Source organism: Pholcus phalangioides, unplaced genomic scaffold, assembly GCF_987345545.1.
Source record: "Pholcus phalangioides strain wild (caught in Gottingen) unplaced genomic scaffold, Ppha-v1.0 ptg000022l_1, whole genome shotgun sequence".
NCBI classification, from domain to species: domain Eukaryota; kingdom Metazoa; phylum Arthropoda; class Arachnida; order Araneae; family Pholcidae; genus Pholcus; species Pholcus phalangioides.
In genome coordinates, this window is record NW_028301615.1 from 4,384,359 (window position 1) to 4,401,241 (window position 16,883).

The 16,883-nt window shown below is 33.5% G+C and overlaps 1 protein-coding gene across 1 annotated transcript in view; it reads right to left on the reverse strand.

Moving 5' to 3' along the window:
• Ubc4 (ubiquitin conjugating enzyme 4) overlaps positions 1 to 16,883 on the reverse strand; it is a 58,314-nt gene that overhangs the window by 19,846 nt on the left and 21,585 nt on the right. Inside the window, exons 2-3 of the mRNA XM_089249224.1 lie at positions 8,279 to 8,431; positions 4,064 to 4,146 (exon numbers count right to left, since the gene is read on the reverse strand). Of these exons, the coding sequence (XP_089105350.1) occupies positions 4,064 to 4,146; positions 8,279 to 8,431 (236 nt within the window). The remainder of the gene's footprint in view (positions 1 to 4,063; positions 4,147 to 8,278; positions 8,432 to 16,883) is intronic.

Consider the following 16,883-nt stretch of genomic DNA (forward strand, 5'->3'; position numbering starts at 1 on the left):
GCGCGTTGTTAAAAAGAGACACATTCTTGCGCGCTCTCTCTCCTGCACGATAGAAGGCCCCGCTCAGAATTGTGCGTGTAAAGGGAAGCGTGTGGCGAAATTCATACGCTTTTGCGTGGCACTGACTTTCGGGGAAGCACAAAACTCCACGTTCCTGGCCAAAGTTTTTTCCCTGTTGGAAGATCGAAGTCGGCTGACGTTTGCTCGAAAAAAATATAGATTTCAAAAGCTTATTATTACTACGTGGATTATTCGTTTTTAAAAATAATTTCAATAATTATTTTTTGAAATTACTGTTACAAATTTATAGTAATTTTTTATATGCAAGTGATAAGAAATTCAGAAATAAAATTTCTGTGATCGTTAATTTCGAATTTTTATTTGATTCGACTTTCATTTGTCATTTGACTTTAATTGCTGTAATTAGCTCTTAACTACATTTTCTGAATTTAATTGTTTATATACTTAATATTATAATTTTACCGAAACAAGAAAAAATCAGATTTTTTTCTTCCATCTCACACACACAATTATTGACTCAGTGTGCAGCCGATGTGTTTTTTAATATTACCAGCCAGAAAAATAGATAAAAAGCATTACAAAATTATTACATTGAAACCTCGCTACAACGATTCTCGATATAACGATAAATCCTTCTACAACGATTCTCGATATTAACGATGAATCCTTCTACAACGATATATCTTCAAATCTTTTTTGGAAGTGTCTATATTCTAATGTTAAACCGCTGCTTCCCGATATAACGATAATCCCTCTACAACAATATATTTTTCTTGGTCCACTGAGTATCGTTATATCGAGGTTTCACTGCACTTTTTTTGAAATTTTGGTGTTATTTTGTAGGGCTTTATTTCAGATATTTTTAAGAAATTCTTGATAAATTTCTCTTGGTTGTATTCATATCCTCAAAAAATCATTTCAGTTTAATGTTGTTGAGCATAATAACAATACAAAAAATAACAAATAAATTGAAGCATAATTTTTTTCAAATTTTTAAAACTCTAAATACACATATTCTTACCCGTGTAAAACATTCCGTTGTGTGTCTAATCTTATAACATGAAACATCCCTTTTACTTGATATTTTGAACATCACTTGACCTTGGACATCTTTTGTGATCTTATCATGAAAAAATACAGCACATGTCCACTGAACACCTGCTATGAATGCAGAGTTGGCTGGATCTAGTGAATAGGGTGCTTCTTTTTAAACAGTATCATTGTTAACCTTCAGACATTCAGATAATGGAAGTTTTTTCCACAACCCTATATCCCTTTTAAAGTTTTTTTCTAATGTGTTGAAGTCAAATTCATACTGTTAAATTTAAATCAGATGTTCTTAACCTTTTTAGCAGCGACTTAAAAACATCAACTATGTGTTCCCCAGATCTATTTCAAATATTCTATTTAAATATGCTTATTGAATAAATTTTTAAATAATAAAATGTTTTTTTTTTTTTTAAATTTCTGTAGCCAGTGAGAGGCGTCTTAACGGGTGAGTGAACGGAAATGGAACGAGTGCCAAATCAAAAAGGGGCCCCAAATTATTGAAAGGCTTTTTATCTATTCTGAAATTATTTCTTTTTTCACTTCTGGATTTTTATTAATTTTGGAATAATTTCTTTCATCAATTCTCGCATTATTTTGCATTAATTATGGATTTATGTACATACTTCTATGGTTAATTTCAAATTTTGAAACTGATCTTTCTTAAAATATTTATTTTCTATAAAAAAAGCAATTATTTTCTTTAAAAAGAAAAAATAGAACTCGTGGTTAAGAGCCCATAGTTAAACTATTTTAAATTTTTCCCACACCCTGAGGGTAAATAAAAGCTTGCGAAGTTATCAAAATAATAATAGTAATTTATAATTTAACATATCTATAAATCTGATATAATAATGTTTGTAGATAAAGGAACCAAATCAAAGTTCGAAAATTATTACAATAACCTAATAAATGTAATTACGGCATTTGAAAAACTAATTTATAATTTCTTTAAAAAAAAACAATTCTTTGGAAAAAGGAAGAAAAATCGTCAAATAGACTCTGGAAAAAAAATTGCAATAAATATTATCGCTGAAAAAAATTATCTACATTGTATACATCTTTTTTTAGAACGATAATGAAGGAAGATGACGCAGGAGCCGAGGGATTCGCTCCGTTTTTGCCCGTAGGGTGGGTTTGCGTTTAGAAGTATGATTTTGAATTTGCGATTGAACGCTGGAATGACCAGTTCCTGCACGCACTCCTAACCGCACGCTTTTTTCGCCTTTACACACACACTCTTGAAGGCGGTTCTGAAGTTGTTTACATCTATCGCGAGCGCAAAAGCGTACGTGTAAAGGGGCCTTACAAATTATATTTACAAATAAATATAACGCCACAACAGGCAAAATGCTCAACAAGGTGGCTGAGAAAAAGATGTCCATAACAAATATGGATGTCACATATTTTAAAATACAGCAACCCAATTAAAAACACAATCACAAAAATTATAAACAATATATACATGATAAAATATTATACAATGCCCATAAAGAATACTTATGGTTGTCTTATTCTAAGTATGGATAGCTTCTCGATTTACCCCACAACATGTTTATCATATTTCTTTTTTAAATGTGTCAATTGTATTACAATTTACTACCTCCAGGGGTAAGCTATTCCATTTAGTAGCAACCCTATTGGAGAAAAACTCCCTGCAATACTCATGCATCTCTGGGGTCGCCAACCACAGGTTGAAAAATACCGCTATATATTGTAATCTATAACCATTATCAACCTTCATGAGGTGATACTGCCCACTTTGGAAAACACTGACTTGACCAGTTAATCTGGTATCTACATACAGATGTTTGACTGTAATGAGTTATTAATTAGAACCTGGAAGTTTAGGCAAAATGCTATAAATGCTTATTTTCAAACTTTTTTGCAAAAATAGTTTAAAATTTTTCCTGCTATAAATATCTATTTCAACATTATTTTAAGTTTGCTTGTGAATTTCAGAGACCATAGCATTTGGATATTTTGAGCATGGAGAACTTCAAAATATGATCTTTTTTTTTTGGGGGGGGGGGGAGAGGGCTAACTCTCTTGTCCCCTTCCCCATCCTTCCAGTCCAATTTAAACTCGAATAGGTACAAGTGCCTGAGAAAGAAAAACTTGGTGTTGTCCTACATTAACTTTGCTTAGGCCGAATAGTGTTGGACGTGAATGTTTTTATTCCAAATGAACCATGCCCATGTATGAGAGAAGCTGAGAAAAATTTGAAGTAAGTGTGAAACAGATCTTGCTCATGCACTGGAATGTATTGTATATGCATAGCTGAACAATAGATGACCCCAAGAGGTCATCAGTTGAAGTTTTAGCTCACACAGGCCTTGCCAGAGTTGAGAAGGCTCTGGACTTGGGGGGGGGGGGGCTTTTTTTCACCACAAATACATTGCAAGCAACCATGGCATGTTATTTTAGTGTTCTATTGAACTGACCAGAGACGCCCTCAAGGGGTGTGTGAGACAGGTGCAGCCACACTAAACCCTGCCCTTGAAGTATGAGCATTAAATATGGAAATATGAATGGAAATTTTTTTTTTTTTTAAATTAAAAGTAGCTATGTTAGCTACAAAAATTATGACGAATTTTCTAAATAATGCAAAAAATAGGCCTAATCGAAAATCATTCATAACTCAAAGAGCTAGAGAATAATTTTTTCCATGGACTCCACATATGGTAATGCTGGCCCTGGAATCAGCTAATCCTATGGGATCACAAACTTTACTTTTGGAATGAAATCAATTTAATTTTTAAAATATTACAATTATTTTGAGCTGTAATTGAAACAGCAGAGTAAAGCAACCAATTTTTAGCATGTGTTCGGATACTCAATATATGAGCTTTTAGTTATTTTTCCTTTCTTCCATTAATTATAAATACCTTTTCTAGTGCTGGTCTCATTTTTAATGCCTAAACTTCCAGCTATAGCTATGATACATAATAAGTTATATAAATTCGAATACAGAGATCTGCATATTTATACTCACCACTGATCTTTCAATATGTCAAGACATATCGCCCCTGTTGCTGAACTGATATTTGGATGCCATATTTTGGTAACAAATCTAACCTAAATAATATGATAATGCATTACATATGAGTACCATAGTTTCCTGAACATAATCTGCACTTTCAAATTTTGTTACACTGATAAAGTCCACCCATAATCTACACTTGCAAATTTCACTAATTTGGCCGATTATTTCAGACCATTTTTCTAAAAAAAATGTTTGGCTCCTAAAATTTGGCTGGAGCCAATTTTTTTTTTCCAATTTGTAAATCCCTGGCCTATATATATATCACAGATATGGTATATAATGATATAATTGCTCATATAATTATATTATTCTCCCCCAAAGCAGAATGTTTTGCAATGTTCTGCAATGAGTCCTTGGTTGACTTGAAATGTTCTGCAGTAAAAATTTCCATAACAGTATTTTTTACAGTTTTCTTAAAATTCTTCCAGATTGTTTTGCTATGTACGCCGCAGATTTCGGTATATTCTGCTTTTGGGGATACTCTCAAATCACTGCACTTTTTACTGTATTTAAATATATATATTCCATTTATAATTATTTGTTTCTCCGGTCTTTTGAGTATCATTCATTATACAAGAAAATTTCACTGTATATATATATATATCAGAGATGCCGCTGAACTCTAATTGTCCAGGGACCCAGGTTATTTGAAAAATCTGGCTCCTTTTTGAATGAAAGCTGGTTCCTCTCAAAAAAAAATTTATCTTGAAGAAAATTATGCCTTTCCCCCATAAATCACTTGTATCTCCATGAATTTTCTTCCAGTATGCCCCAGGTCTTTGATCACCTGCTTATATTTCTTCGTTGAGACTGAGTGGTGGGTCAAGTTCTGGGTAGGAGAAGAAAGTATCTGTGAATCAAGTAAAATTCATTTCTAAAAACATGTTCTATGCAAGGGTTCATTTACTTTCATTGTCTACTAGTAGGAAAAGCTTGCAAAGAAGCTCATTAGCACTGAGAATTTAATGTATGGAATTTCACGCATGTAATAAATCTAAAACAAATATACAGTTGATCCCGCTTATAACGTTCTCCCATTTAGAATGTTTTCCATTTAGTACAACTTATTTTCATGGTCCTAACAATAAGTAATTCTCATTAAGATTTCCCAGTTTAAAGTGTTTTCCTGTGGTTACAATGTTTTTATGACGGTTTTTTTTAAAACATTATAAGCAGAATCCACTTTAATTAACAGTTTGAGGCACACATTTATATATTTACTAATAAATCAATCTATAAATTCCCTTCTGATTCATTTTATATTTCGTTAAAAAAATCTTAGCACTTTCAATATCTTCTGATCAAATTTAAAGCAAATTATATTCTCTCTCTCTCAGAAATTTATCTTCTGATTCCCTATTTATACTTTGGTTTTCCTGGTAAAATTATTTTATTTTCATTTTATGCTGGTCCACCACTCTGATCTGTTGCCATTTAACTGCCACATATTTTCACACCTGAATATGGGAGCTATGTCAGATATGTGTTGGAAAAACTTAACAAATGTGCTTATGTGTGTGTGCCCAGCATTTGGCATGTTTTGTGTTCAGTAGGTTCAGTTGTGGTATCTAGCACCACAACTAGATACTTTCTTACGGGGCAAACACACATTTTGGCACACCCATGTTATGTAGAAGAAGCAGTTATAAAGGGTGAATTGGGTGCCCCCCTCTAGTCCAGAGTCCGAAACACTAGAACCCTCCTCCCAGTTGCGGCCCTGCATCTATCCTCTAAACTGGTAATGCGTGCATTTGAAATTTAATGTATACATATTTATGTTGTTGGTCAGTGTGATCGTCCTTGCACACAACCAGAAGTTTTTTTCAAAGGAATAGCCACCTCAAAATTTGAAACCCTTAGAAAATCAAATTTTTAGCCTATTACCATTGCACAATCACGAGTTCCAAACCTGGATTTTCACCAAAAGCAAAATTTATTTAGGGGGTAGGCTATAAGGGGCCTCTTCCCTTCCCCCTCTAAGATGAAAAATTAAAAAAAAATTTGTAGAGAATTAAAATATTGGAATAAAATAATTTAGTTTATACAATGTTAATTAAAAATTGTTTTTTGAGTGTTAGTGACTCAAACTTTCTGTGAAGAATTAGATCCTTGTGCCCCTCCAAAAGCCAATTCTGCATACACACCCGTGAATTTCGTGATGTGAAAAGGTGAATACTACAAAGCAGCTAGATGACACAACTGTGAATATTCAAGGTCAAGTTTTTACAGATTCGGTTTTTTTTCCATGATCTCTGGAAAGTTTTACAATTTGAACAGGCGTTCCAATTTTTTGATTTAAAAAAAATGTGCATTCCCAATATTGTAGGATAAAGAGGCAAATTTACGGTGTATAGACACTGTCTTGGAATGCCGGTAGATAGCCACGAGAGTACTGTTATTTCCAGTATGTAACTCGAAGGAAAAAACACTCTGAACTTGAGAAATTCGTTAGACAGCACCTCATTCAGGGACGCAACTGGATATGCCTTGTTATCTAATTCTTCAACAACCTGCAGATTATATCAATACAATACAGTAAAATGCTTCTCTTCTGTACTTCAAAGTAGTAAAACTGGTTTTCAAGGTCCCGCAATTCACGCAAGTGGTAAGAAAAGAAGTTGGAGAGGTTTCTTTTTTTTTCTTCTTGGAACTAGGAAATAATAGTCTCATAGGATGCGTGAACCAAATTTTTATGCGTCCTCTTCCGAAATTCCGGGTATATAGTGGGTTTATATCCGGGTATATATCCGCGCTATAGTGGGTCAATGCCATCTCTGCTTTACTGGGTTTTTTCATTGTTTTTGTCAATGTGGCATTCTTATTTTGGCTTCTGCGATTTATCACAATCTGTATTTTCATGTAATGTGGATGGGGGGTGGGGAGGGTCACTTTCTAAAGATAAAAACAGTAAACTTAATACAGTAAAACGTCTGTAAGTCATCACCCTAATGAATCGTCCCTCCAGTTAAGTCCTCATTTTTGTTTGGTGGTCTCTCGTCTGGCTTCCATAGATAACAATGTTATTAAACCTTCGGTTACTCGTCTCTAATTTTGGTTAGCTTGCCAGTATGGAAAACTTTCAGAGAGATGATTTCTCTATGGTTTCCTTTGAAGAAAAATCTTGATAACACTGCTATATGTTCGAAAGTGACCATAAAAGCCTTGTATACCAAAATGGAAAAGCTCTAATAAAGATAGTGACAGTGAGGAAGTTCATTTAGAAAGTCTGACTAAAAAGACAGATGTTCTTGAAGCGTTAGAGACTGTTCAAGCTGGACTTGATTCGTGCACAGGCCAACATTAATTTGGGGCTTCAAACTTAAACAAAATATCTTCGTTGACAAATCAGACATTTTTTCCCCAGTTGAGAAGGTTCCCTAAATGTTGGTTTTGCCCTGCCTGGGAACCACTCAATTCAAAATTTGCCTCTGTGTTTCTTGAGATTACTTCATATTTGTGTGCCATGAACAAACCACTAATAATAAATTCATCACTAAAAATTAAATATGCCATGTACATATAAAATCAGTGTGTATTAAATTGTGCAGTAGAGAAATGAAATGCTAACTATTTGCTCTGGTTAGTGTAAATTGAAAAATACTGATATTTGTAAGTTTACCAGTGTATTTACCCATAATACAGTAAATTCAATACTAAATGCTTAAAAAATTCGAAAAATTTTCTTTTATCCTCTATAAATTTTATTAATGTAGTTTTAATTCATACTTTGGTAAATGGTATATTATTTTAAATTTATAATAATATTTTAAATTTATAATAATATTTTAAATTTATAATAATATTTTAGATTTATAATAATATTTTAAATTTATAATAATATTTTAAATATTTTCTAATTTATAACATTGAAACTGATGGGACTTGGTCATTATTTAAGTCATCACTCGGCTTAAGATGCCATAACTTGAGTAAAGACGTATCAATGGGTTTTACTATATATTTCTTTTCTTCCCTTTTTTTAAGTTTTTATTCTTTTCAAGTTGACGACGATTTAAAACCGGCAATATAAATTCATAAGCCAGAAACCCTCTATGGATGTCGTAAAATCTGGCATTGCCAGGCTAAATTTGGAAAGTTGGCAGCTTTCCAAATTCCAAGCATGGAAAATCAATGATATAAATATTTGAAAATAACTAAAATTACCTTTGGAGGGTTAAAAGGGTATGTCTCTGGTACTTTGATTTCTAAGATGAAATTTCCAAATTCATATGGAGTATCTGGGGGTCCAGCTATTTCCCCTTTGAGTTCTGTATAATTATCATTCACTAGTTCTAGTTTGATAGCACACTTGGCGGCCTGGAAAAAAAAGATCAAAAGCTGTCATAAAACAACCATTGTAAGAAAAATTATATTGCATGGGGCTCATCTTGGTTTTTTGTCAAGACATGAACTACAAAGGCAGGCACCTTGAACCAGCTGCACACGAGTATCTTAGCATCAACAGTACTAAAGAGTACTTTTTTCTAATTTTATGCTGGCTTTTTTATGAAGTCTCCATCAATATTACAATACATACTGTTCAAGAATTTCTGGCATCAAATTTTGCACTAATGTTATTTCGCTGCTGCCATTGATCTCTCTACAGGTATTTCCAGTACTTGAAGGAGAAAAGTAAAAAAACTGAATCAAAGAGCATAAACATGATTTGTTCAAAAAGTATCGGACTATAATTTTTCTTGAATAAACTAATAAAGCTAGAGGAATGGTTTGATGAATGTATGTAAGTGATCCTAATGCACATGTTTGAATTTTAACCTGTCTCCAGAAGCTGCCAGTTGCAAGGAGACCGCCAATTAATGAGGAAATTTAAGTGAATCATTGTATTTTTGTTTTTGACAAAATAGCAGGAAAAGCTTGAACACAATGCTACTGCATTGAATTTTAAGCGAAGCTTGGTGATTCCCAAACCGAAACAATCCGCAAAACTCAACAGACTTTCGGAGATGAAGAAATGGGTACCATACTGATAAAGGAGCACTTCAAAATTAGCTGCATATCAATGGAAAATGAAGCATGTTCTGGTAGACCCTCAATATCCATAAATGAGGTTGTTATTGACCATGTGAAGACCCTGTTGATGCAGGATCATCGAATCATAATTAGGGAACTTGAAAACAAGGTGAGCATTAGCATTGAATCCGTTCAGTCCATTTTGAAGGATGATTTGGTCTTCAGGAGATGCAATATCAAAGATATGCTGACAGTCCCTTTTGGCTTCAGTGGCCTGGTTCACCATGAGTATGCACTGAGTGGCACAACTATCATAAAAAAGTACTACCACGAGGTTCTGCATCACAATTTACAGATCAATCGCAATTAATGCAGTAGTGTTGTTCAGGTTTTTCCGGCTATTCTGTCAAAATGCGACAGTGCTCATATACACTTCCTTGACTGTCTGCCTGTGACTGGCAGCTTCTGCAGGTGGGAAAAAATTTGAGCATTTTGCGCACTAGGATTTCCTACATATGTGCACCAAACCCCACCTGCACACACAAAAGCTTCATGCACAAAAGATTATGGTAGGATACTTTTTGAACAAACCTCATAAAACACAGTGGACAGAAAATAATTTTTTTTCTCTTTTTTGCTTATATGTTGGAGTGCATGTATACTTTTTTTACTTTGCTTCAAACGTGATTGGGAGAATTTCACAGAACTTATTATTTCAATCACCCCACCCATCTAGAGAGGGTAATAATCATAAAATTGTATTCAATTCATTGATTCAAGCTCCTCCCCCATCTTCATATATATATATCAGAGATGCTGCTGTACTTTAATTTATCTGGGTCCCGGGACCCAGGGTATTCAAAAAATCTGGATCCCTTTTGAGTGGAAGTGGATCCCTCTCGAAAAAAATTATCTTGAAAAAAGTATGCCCCCTCTTCCCCATAATTCACTCTGGTATCTCTATGAATTTTTTTTCCAGCATGCCCCAGGTCTATGATCACCTGCTTATATCTCTTCGTTGAGACAGAGCAGCAGGTCATGTTCTGGATAAGAGAAGGAGGTATCTGTGAATCAAATAATTCATCTCTAAGAACAGGTTCTATCCAAAGGTTCATTTACTTTCATTGTCTACTAGTAGGAAAAGCTTGCAAAGAAGCCCAATAATGAGAATTTAACACATGTAAATGTAGCACATATAACAAATCTAAACCAAATATACAGTTGATCACGCTTATAACATTCCCATTCAGACCATTTCTCCACTTAGTACAACTGATTTTCATGGTCCTAACTTTAAGCAATTCTTATTAAGATTTCCTGTCTGAAGTGTTTTCCTGCTTACAACTTTTTTATGACAGTGTTTTGAAAAACGTTATAAGCAGGATCCACTGTAATTAAAAGTTAGAGAAACACACATTTATATATTTACTAACAGATTGATTTATTAATTCCCTTCCGATTGATTTTTCATTTCTTTAAAAAAATTCAGTACATACTCTCTCAGACACTTATCTTCCGATTCTCTATTCATACGAGCAAGGATTTCATACAAATCCTTTTGAAGCGATTTCCTGGTATAGAATGATTTTATTTTATCTCTCTGATGGTTCATCGCTCTCATCTGTCACCATTTAACTGCCACATATTTTCCCACTTGAATATTGGAGGTATGTCAGATTTGTGTTGGTAAAACTTGTGTGTTTGTGTGCCCAGCATTTAGCATGTTTTGTGTTCAGTAGGTGGTGCAATCTATTTAGAGCCGCAACTAAATACTTTCTCAAACGGGGCAAACACATTTTAGCACCCTGCATAATGTAGGAGGAGGAGTTATAAAGGGTGAATTCGGCACCGCCTCTAGTCCAGAGCCTGGGGGCCACTAAACCTGTCTGCTCTCCCCCCTAGATGCAGGTCTGCATCTATTCTCCAAATCGGTAATGCATGGATTTAATGTATACTTATTTGTGTTGTAGGTTTGCGTGATTGTCTTGGCAACCAGAGCCTTTTTCAAAGGAATAGCAGACTCAAAATCAGAAAACCTTAGAAAATCATATTTTCTAAGGTTTCTAAGGTTTCTTTCTAATCATATTTTCTAATTTTCTAAGCAGTCGATTACCACTTGTGCAATCGCAATCGCGAGTTCCAACCCCAGATTTTCACCAAAGGCAAAGCCCCCCCCCCCAAGAAAATGAAAAATTGAAAATATTTTTGTAGAGAACTAAAATATTGGAAAAGAATAGTCTTATACTATGCTAATTTAAAAAAAATTTCGAGCATTAATGACAGGCCAGTAGCCAGAAATTTCATGGGGGGACCAAAGTGATAGAACAATAGAATTGACATCTTTTTCCCTTTTTTCAATCATATTCTCACATTTCGGGGGGGGAGGGCCCTCATGAAGAGGTTCATTGATAGACCATTCCGGAAAAGCTGCAGAAGACAAAAGTTTGAGAACCACTGCCCTATGAAATATTGGGTTTGAAGCAAACCCCCCAACATTTATAGGACTACTTACATAACATGAAAATTTGGGTATTTGCCATTTCTTATGAAGGTAGAGCAGAGAGTGACATTATCTTCGAATTTGCCACTTCCATTTGGAAAAAAAACCTGATAGCAGCATCAGTATAACATAAAAAGCATCACTCTAACAAAATAAGGTCTACATATAGCCAGGAGTGGGTTTTTACCAGGGTTGGCAGGTTTTTGACAATATTTAAAGTGACTGTTATACAAAGAATAAATATTTAATATGATTCTAAAATAATTTTCTACTCTCTACAGAATATTGCACAAAATATGTTTGGTTTTTTTTCTTATAAAATATACAATTTGAATAAAGCATAGCATAAACACTGAAGGGAAAACTATGGAATGATTTGACATTCTTTGATTCAAGATGATTCTTGACCTGCTAAAATTTCTTCAACTACTTTTATATGTGCTTTGATATAAACCATCTGCTGTACTCTTTTTACAACAGATAAGTGTTTAAAAAAGTTTATTACATCATACGTCAAAGCAGAATATGCTGAAATTTGCGACATATGTCGCAGAATAATCAGCAGAACAATCTGGAAGAATTTTAAGAAAATGTAGAAAACTTGATTATGAGAATTTTTGTTGTAGAACATTTCCAGTCAGCAAAGGCTTCATTGCAGAACAATATAAAACATTCTGATTTGGGGACATCATATATGTAATGTTTGATTTCTGTTTATTATTAAGTTATTGTTAGATAATCACAGAAATACTTTTATTGTGCATCTAACGATCAAAATACTAAATTGTAGAACCAAAATGTCAATTAATTTGGCAATGCTAGCTTGTACATGAAGCTTAAGAAACTCCTGTAATTTATCCTTAGTCAAAGTTAGTTATTCTTACTTCTGCACTATATGTTATATTTACTAGCATTTATAATGCAATGGCTTTCTAATTGAAGCTGTATTTAAACGTGCAAAACAAATGCTTTGAGTATCAAGTCCTGTTGGCTCTGCTTTGGTTGAAAATACTCTTTAAAACTCTGAATTTATACAGCCTGAGCTCTAAGAAATTTTTAGATGAAAATAAATGAGTTTAATCAGTGTATTAACAGATTCTGTGTGAGAACTTTTAGATGGAATAAAATTTTAGGCAGATCAGAAAATTTAAAACATCAAAATAGATTCTCAGTAATTATAATTCGGAATATAAAACCTTTTAATCTACATAAAAGTAAGTGTCTTTTCATTTAGCACATCTATCAGGTTAAAAAACTACTTGACAACATTGACAATAAGTTTTTACTGTTTTAATGCTGATCTATAGTTTCTGAAGTCTAAAACCTAACTCTGTGATGCCCCTATCATATATATTTTGAATAAGCAGCTCTATTCCCCTTAGCAAATTAAACACAGGTAATCAATAGCTTAGATAAAAATGAACCACAAAACTATATTTTATATGTTCTATACTTTTATGTTGAAAAATTCAAAATTTCAAAGTATAATTAATATTTTGTTTTAATTATTGTAATAAATTAATGTTTAAAAATAAAACATTGTAATACACAAAAAAGTAAGTTTTTCATCAGTAAGTTTTACATACCTATTATGTTCAAAACATTATGAAAAAGCATTCATTTAGGTTTTTGACAGATTTGACAGTAGTTTACATCAGTTTTTGATGCTTGTCATCCCAAAACCCAACCCTGCTTTTTACAGGTAAAAACCAAATACCATGGTAAACACTGTAAAACCTTGTATATACATCAATACACATTACACAAGGCTTTTATCGTTTTCATCATACATAATTATCTTCTATGTGTTGATAACTAACATGCAGAATAACAGTTGATGATGATTAATAGTTATTTAAATACAAATACAACGCCACAACAGGCAAAATGCCCAATGAGGTGGCTGAGATGATAATAATTATCATAAAAAATTCAAATAAATTTAAGCCTTAATTAAATAAGAAAAATAAGAATTTTAGAAGCAAAACTGTTGTAACACTACCAATGTTCAGATCTTTATCAGCAGCACACTTTGAATTAAGTTGATGTAAAACCTATTTTTATTTCTTTGTGCCCTTTCTTTATATGTATAAATTCTAATGAAACTTATGTTTCATACAATTGATATATAATTAAACATACTACAGTGAAAAGCCTATATAATGATACTCAAAAGGACCAGAGAAAGAAATTGTTATGAAGGAGTTATCGTTACAAGTTAAATATAGTGACACACATTTTGGAAAAGGATGCATAAAAATTTGGATCACGTGTCTGTCCCACAGGGCGTGTTCTTTCCTAGTTCCAAGAAGAAAAAAGTAGAGAGAGAAAATGGCAACTTTTCCTCTCTTCTTTTCCTTTTTACAGTCGACCATGATTGCGCGACCTTGAAAAGTGGTTTTACTACTTCGTATACTGTATTGTATTGATAAAATCACGCGGGTCATTAAGATATTTCGTTGCTTCCCTAAATGAGGGGTCATGTACAGAATTTTCAAATTTCTGAGTCTCTATTCCCCTGCGAATTTTCTCCCCTCCGGTTACATACTGGAAATTACTGTCCTTTCGTGGCTATCTGTCGGCATTCAAAGACTGTCTATACAGCATAAATTCAACTTGTTCCTACAAGATTGCCAATGAACATTTTTGAAAAATCATAAAGGATTTAAAACACCTGTTCAAAGTGTAAAACATTTTTCGAGATTGTTCAAACAAAAAAAAAAATGAAAATGTAAAAACTCTACCTTGAATATCTAGTTTTGCCATCTAGCTGCTATGTGGTAGTCAATGTTTCACAGCATGAAAATCACTGGTGTGTATGTAGAATCGGCTTTTGGAAGGGCACAAAGATTTCTTCCACAGAAATTATGGGTCACTAATGCTCAAAACGAATTTTAAATTAAAACAGTATATAAAAGACCATTTTCTCCAATATTTTATACAAAAATATTTGTAATTTTCTTGGGGGCTTGGACACACCCCCCTGATTTTGCCTTTGTTGAAAATCCAGGTTTGGCCTCAACGATTGCACAGTAGTAATCGGCTAAAAATATGATTTTCTAAAGTTTTCCAATTTTGAGTTGTCCATGCATTACCAATTTGGAGGATAGATGCATGGCCACAACTTTGATGTGTGTGTGTGTGTGTGTGTGTGGGGGGGGGGGGAAGCAGGTGGGTCTAGTGCCCCCCCCCGGGCTCTGGACTAGTGGAGGCGTTGAATTCCCCCTTTATAACTGCTTCTGCATCACAGATGTGCCAAAATGTTTGCTTGTCCCATTTGAGAAAGTATCTAGTTGCAGCCCTAGATAGATAGCACCACCTACTGAACACAAAACACGCTGAATGCTGGGCGCACACACGCACACTTGAGTTCCACAAACACAAATCTGACATACCTCCCATATTCATGTGTGAAAATATGTAGCAGTTAAATGGCAACAGATCAGAGTGGTGGATCATCAGGGAGGGAAAATAAAGTCATTCTACCAGGAAATTGCTTCACAAGGATTTATACAAATAGGAAATCTGAAGTAAGTGTCTGAGAGAGGGCATCTCATTTACTTTAAACTTAAATCAGAAGATATTATTGAGCCAAGATTTTTTTAAGGAAATGGAAAATAAATAAGAAGGGAATTTATAGATTGATTTTTAATAAATACATAAATGTGTGCCTCTAACTTTTAATTACAGTGAATCCTGCTTATAACATTTTTCAACAAACTGTCATAAAAACGTTGTAGTAAGAAAACACTTTAAACAGGAAATCTCAATGAGAATTATTTAGAGTTGGGAAGACGGAAATAAGTCGTACTAAGTGGGAAAACGTTCTAAATGGGAAAGTTGTAAATGGGATCGAGTGTATATTTGTTTTGATTTATTACATGTTCAATTCTCAGAGGCTTTTCATACTAGTAGAGAATGAAAGTGAATGAACCTTTGGATAGAAAATGTTTTTAGAAAAGAATTATTTGATTCACAGACATACCTTCTTCTCCTACCTATAGTCTGTTTCAGGTTAACTTTGCAGTGAAGAGGAAGCTTAAAAATTGTTTAAACCTCAGCATGTCCAAAAAAAAAAAAAAAAAAAATACAGGGGACAATTGAATGTTATTGGGTACCATCAGAGTCACAAAACCTAGAATAAGCCTATGTACCCAACTGCTTTGCTATGTGAACACCTATACACAGAATGTGCGCCATAATTTTGAATGATGAATATTAGTTACTGCCCAAGACCATGAAATAGTAAATACAAAATTATTTTTTTCCATCCAGACAGAAGTTTTAATGACTACTCTACTTGTTAAACCCTCAAACTAAGCAAATGAAAAATTAATAAATCAAATGAGACACACACACAGATATACTCCCCCCCCCCCAAATAAACTGAAAAACGATACAATATCTGTTTCCGCAGAATCATTAATTGCAATCTACTATATTTGTATTATTTGGCATTATATCAATGATTCCCTCCTCAATTAAAATAAATAAGAATTTTGATTAAAATGAATAAGACCTTATTCATTTACCTTAAAAAAGACCTTATGAATAATAACCTTATTCATTTTAATTCTTAATTAAAATGAATAAGGTTTTAGTAAAAAAAGTACGACAAAAACTAGAAAGTAGGACATTTTACCAAAAATTAGGAAAAGTAGGATGAGTGGGTGCCCTGGATTACATTTAAAACGACTATCAGAGGCATTATTTATGAAGGAAAGGGCGCCTAAGCGGTCCAGGGCAGTGAATTTAAGTAATTTGTGGTCTCGAAACATCAATTTGAAACAGAAGAAGGGCGGTAAAATTTTAGTAGTCAGCAGGTGAAAGTCATAAATATGTCTGCTAATTAAAAACAGATACTTTAACTAGAATTTATAACATCTACATTTTCTCTTTTAATCCATCAGCATATGATGACAATATGAGACTATCTTTATGGCAGCACCTGACAAATCAAAAATATATAGGCCTATTTATGCACTAGCTAAATTGCTTAGGAGCCAAGCATAATTCTTTGCCCTAATGGTACTAAATAGTGTTCACTTTTTACTTTTAAATATCCCTTTTTATTTTCTTTGCTAAAGACACTGTCATGAAATCAGAAAATTTTGTGTCAACTATAGACTTCAACTGAACAATTAAATAAAGAAAATTTTAGAGTGCCAATGCAGATTTTCCAGTCGCCATGACGACTTGACACCACGGGTCAAGCCCTGCTTTAGGCAGGAAAACCTATAGCAATAAGATCAAATGAGCATATTATAATTTAATATGCATGATAGTAAGAATATAACA